Source organism: Corylus avellana, chromosome ca9 (assembly GCF_901000735.1).
Source record: "Corylus avellana chromosome ca9, CavTom2PMs-1.0".
Lineage (NCBI taxonomy): Eukaryota > Viridiplantae > Streptophyta > Magnoliopsida > Fagales > Betulaceae > Corylus > Corylus avellana.
The window spans coordinates 1,442,489-1,447,488 of record NC_081549.1 but is presented as its reverse complement, the minus strand read 5'-3'; the positions used below and the strand labels follow the sequence as shown (position 1 = coordinate 1,447,488).

Sequence of the window (5,000 nt, the reverse complement as noted above, 5' to 3'; positions counted from 1 at the left end):
TTTTTTACACTAGCCCCAGCTTTGCAGACCGCAAGAGACACTGCCAGTATGGCATTTGCTCCGAGCTGAAAACACCACAAGGAGCATGAGAATCATATAGAATAATATGATTCACATGAACTATGAAGTCGTTACGAAAAGCAGTCAGGAATAATACCTTTTGCTTGCACCAACCCCACTCATTAACCGTTCCATCGAGTTCTTGAACAATGAAATTATCAATAGCAACCTGCTCAGTTGGGTCCTGTCCAACACAATAAACAACACAGCAGTTAATATCAAGGCAACCATATTCAAAAAACAACAAAAGGAAAGCGATTCATGAGGAACTAGATTCAACCAACCTTGCCAATCAAGGCCGGGCCGATGATCTTGTTGACATTCTCAACGGCCTACACATCCAGAGAAACAGTATGTGAGAACTATATATAGATAGACCAGCACAAAATAGCATCTGGGAAGCACGGTGAATCATAACTCACCTTCGATACACCTTTTCCAAGGTAGTCTGACCCTCCATCTCTTAGTTCAAGGGCCTCATAAACTCCTGAAAAGCGGGAAAAAAGAAAGATGCAATTAACAGTAAATCAATTATTTGTTTTCCCATAATTTTTTGATAGCCGACTTCCCTAACATCTCTCGATTTCTCAATTATTATAATTTTCGCCAAACGGAACTCAATCAACATGATTCGTATCATCCAAATAATATAACTAATGACAAACACTAACACGAATACCAAGAATTGATTCAAAAGCCTTGAGTTGTAGACCAAAAAAAAACATACCAGTGGATGCACCACTTGGAACAGCGGCTCTAGAAACAATACCATCATCCGTTGTCACCTCCGCCTAAAACAGAACACGATAGAAAACTCATTCAAAGCCCTTGTATACCTCAAAAATCACGAATTGCTTGTTATCACCAACGTCAAATACATCAATCATAGGAAATGAAAAACCGAATATCACATAAACGATTACGAAACAAATATTAGGAGATCTCTGAGTATTATTATCACCAAACGAAACGTTTCGTTTCCATAAAAGTTCACAGAGATTTCGTCCAGAAATGATTGAATCGAATTAATAAATGATTACGACACACAGATTATTTAATTACTAACAAAAACAATCTTTGAGATCTCTGAGTCTTATTATCAACAAAACGAAACGTTTCTGATCCATTCACAGAGATTTCGAAACGAAACCTAGAAATGATCGAAACTGAATTAGGTCAATATAAGAGAGACGATCTGTTCAGAATCGAACCTCGACCGTCGGATTGCCACGGCTGTCGAAGATCTGGCGTGCCTTGACGTGCGTGATCTTGGCCATAGCTGAGATTAGATCTCTGTGACTGTGAGAGAGAGTGCACGCTGAGAGAGACGAGTGAGTTGCGATTAGTTGCGGGGTTAGGTGAATCGCCGGTGCGCCACGTATTTGTAGAAGAGTCAGATTAACTGGAGCCGTACGATTGAGAATTAGGTTTGCCAAACCCACTTGATTCCTGAGCAAGAAATTTTATAAAGCTCGTAAGCAAAATTATTTTTTTTAAGGAAAAAAAATCAAATCTAGTCTTTTAAGTTTTTATGCGTTTTTAGTTTCTAATTTTAACAATTTAATTTTTCGGTTTTTATTTTTTATTTTAAATAGCTCTTTTGTTGACTTACCGGCCAATTAATTAAGAAAATGTCACTTAAAACAATCAATTAATATCACTTAACTTTTGTCCGACTAATTGGAATCTTACTCTCATTTTCTCTTCTTTTATGCAAATATGTCATAAAAAACAAAATATATATCACATGACAAAATTACTTTAAATTATAAATACAACATAAATAAATAAGTTTTTAACTTTTAAAAATGTTTTTTTTTTAACATATTTATAATTTAAAGTAATTGTAATTTGTGTAAAGTTGCTAGTCATGTGGTATAAACCGATTGATATGACAAGGCATATTATTAATTAATTAATTAGAATGTAAATTAACGAAATAATTTATTTAAAATAAAAAATAAATAAATAAATTTAACGATCTACTTGTTAAAATTTTAAACTTAACAATTAAATTGTAATCACAAAAAAAAAAAAAAAAATCTATAAATTAAATTTGATTTTTTTTCCTTCTATACATTTCAAGCGAAAAAGAAAAAGAAAAAAAAGTTAAACAGGTTGACTTGCGTTTAAAGTGCTTGAGCAAAAAAAATGTAAATATAAAGGAATGAAATGATTAAAAAAGAAGAAGCTCAAGGTTCGCACTAAAAAGTAATATCTAGCAAGTTCATGAGATTTCACTTTTTATTTATCGTATCCGAAGATTTAAAAGCTATCAAATAAAACTTTCCGGTTTTTTTCATGATTTTAAAATTTGCGATTTTTAAATCATAATTTTAAACACTTTACATATTAAGTTTTTGTTTAAAAACGCATATCATCTTTAACAAAATTACAATTTTAAATACACCCTAAAGAATAAACCGTAAAAATAAACATCGTTTTGGAGATAATGTTAATGGTTTGCTTTATTTTATTTTATTTTTTCTAATTGAAATGGGGAAAAAATTACAATGGGGATCTTTATCACTCTTGATCTGAATGAACGAGAGAATGGATGATCCTATGAGAATGCTTCCAAACATTAGGTGAGAAACAGCCCATTTAGCTAAATAATGTGCTCTAAAGTTAGCACTCCTAGAAACTTTCTCAACCTTTCAGCTAAAGAAAGAATGCAAATACAGGGAAATATCCAAAACAACATTAGAAAAATTCCAACCCTCAAAATAGCTAGGGTTGTTGAATAGCAAGGACTACATTGAGAACATCCCTTTCAAGGATGAGAGAGTAAGCAACACATGAAGCTGCAGTATGAACCGCCAAAAAGGCCGCATGAGCTTCACCTATGGTGACATCCTTAGTAAGAATTTTCTTAGTTGCAGCTCCAATTATGTTACCATTTGAATCACTTACCACTATGGCAACCACTGCAAAATCTGAAGACAAAGCCACGTCAAAATTTGCCTTGGTGGTACCTGGCAGAGGAGGAGACCAAATGGAGGACTAAGTTGAATCAATCCAAACTTTACAATGATCCGTTGTGGTAGAAGCAATCAGAATGAGAGACTGCATAGGGGAAGGATTAAGAGCTTGATGGACAAGTTGGTTCTTGGAAAACCATATATGGTCCATGGTGATGGCAGCATGAAGTTGGAACTTGCGGACTTCCTAAATGGGAATTGCAAGCTTCTGATGAGGCCTCAAAATAGGCACAATCCAATCTACTAAAGGTTGCTCACCTAGTTCACATGGTGCCCAACCGTGGGTCACCTTGTGATTTTTTTTTTTTTTTTTGTATAGTATTTTTTTAAAAAAAATATATATAATTTGAAATTAAGGGTAAATTTAGAATTTTATAAAAAAGTTAGGGGTATAAACGTTATTGTATAACTTTTAACGTTTAAAATTTAACGTAGGGGTTCAAATTGATTGCAATTGAAAGTTTAGGAGTCTAAATTGAGAGGTTTCAAAGTTCGGGGATATGTTAAATTGCGTAGTAGAAGTAAAATTTGTCCTAATTTTAATTTTAATTTTTTATTTTTTTTAAATGGCATTACTCTAAAATATAAGGTGGCCTGTTACCAAACCGGGGAGGGTGTGGGGGTTGTTGAACTTTTGCTGGAACGAGTTTTACCTGACTTTCCTTGCGGAGGGAGATGGATGGAAGGTATAACCGACTTTCATTGTGTGAGGGAAAAGGATTGGCAATTGCCCGATTCCTAGCAGCTGAGGGCTTCTGCCCCAAAGTTTTGTTACAAATTAAAAAAAAGAAAAGAAAAAAAGAAAAGAAAAAAGTCTGGTCACTGGTGGTGGAATAAGGAGGGAGGAAGAAGAGTCAATATGTCTTACATGGATCCCATTACATAATGGATGATAATTAATTATCTTAATCCCTTTAAAATATCCCCAAGTCTTCTTCAATTAAAATTGAACCAAAAATCTCTATTATAATTTCGAAATGTTTTAACAACTGAATCAACTAATAATGAGTTTGTTTATAATATTAATAGACTAAAAAAAGATGTAAGTTTGAGGGTTTTTTTTTGTTTGTTTTTATTTCAAGCTTTATAGCATTTAAACTTTAATATATATATATAGACTTTCATGTGCTCTCTCGCTCTCGCTCTTGCATAATATTTTCCTTTTGGCATAAGCTTGATTCTTATATATGAAAATATATAGTTAAATTTGTAAATTATTTCAGGTCATTTTTTTCAACTTTTTTTTTTTTTTTAATTGATGAAGGAAGATGATGCATGTTCAGCGCCTCTTGAAGCATGTTGACTCTCACGACTGACACATTTTGCAGTCTCAATTGTTTATCTTAATTACGTCAGATTTGGGGGTATATACTATATGCTAATTAATATGCCCGAGTCATTCTGGACCGCAGAGCTTCTAATTACTTCACAAAAATATAATAAATAATTAATGAACATATGTCATTAAGTGTAGATTTCTAAATTTATATTGGCACCGATCTTTTAATAAAACACTAATTTTAAATGAATAATACAAATTTCATTTAAAATGAAAAAAAATATGCAGTTTTGATGAGAGTGTTTTATTTTTTACAAAGTTTTTCTTCAAATCGACATTGGTTGTTAGAGCATGTGTAGGACAGAACCACGTGTATTTTTAATAAAATATATATAATTTTTACACATATTTTAAGAAATATGTATAAAATAATATACTTTTAATACAAATGTCATTTTATTATAACATTACATTTGCATTATGCTTTTCATTTGATAAATAAACAAAATAGATAGCGGTGTGCGTGACGTTTGGATCCTGCGCATGGGTTGCAGCAGTTTGAACATAAACATCAAAATAATATTGTACACTAAGAAGTCTATTGCACTTTATAATAATTAATCACAAAAAAAATATTATAAAATAATAGCTTTTTTTGTGCGGACTTTTGAGACAAAAAC

At 32.3% G+C, this 5,000-nt stretch overlaps 2 protein-coding genes across 2 annotated transcripts in view; both read right to left on the bottom strand.

The window, feature by feature from the left end:
* Positions 1 to 1,435, bottom strand: part of LOC132191509 (enolase) — a 5,917-nt gene extending 4,482 nt beyond the window's left edge. Inside the window, exons 1-6 of the mRNA XM_059606560.1 lie at positions 1,272 to 1,435; positions 788 to 851; positions 483 to 547; positions 345 to 392; positions 158 to 244; positions 1 to 65 (exon numbers count right to left, since the gene is read on the bottom strand). The exon at positions 1 to 65 is cut by the window's left edge and continues 16 nt beyond it. Of these exons, the coding sequence (XP_059462543.1) occupies positions 1 to 65; positions 158 to 244; positions 345 to 392; positions 483 to 547; positions 788 to 851; positions 1,272 to 1,337 (395 nt within the window). The 5' untranslated portion in view covers positions 1,338 to 1,435. The remainder of the gene's footprint in view (positions 66 to 157; positions 245 to 344; positions 393 to 482; positions 548 to 787; positions 852 to 1,271) is intronic.
* A 1,355-nt stretch (positions 1,436 to 2,790) lies between these two features.
* The window catches only part of LOC132191646 (uncharacterized), a 4,436-nt gene continuing 2,226 nt past the window's right edge, over positions 2,791 to 5,000 (bottom strand). Inside the window, exon 2 of the mRNA XM_059606735.1 lies at positions 2,791 to 3,035. Within this exon, the coding sequence (XP_059462718.1) occupies positions 2,791 to 3,035 (245 nt within the window). The remainder of the gene's footprint in view (positions 3,036 to 5,000) is intronic.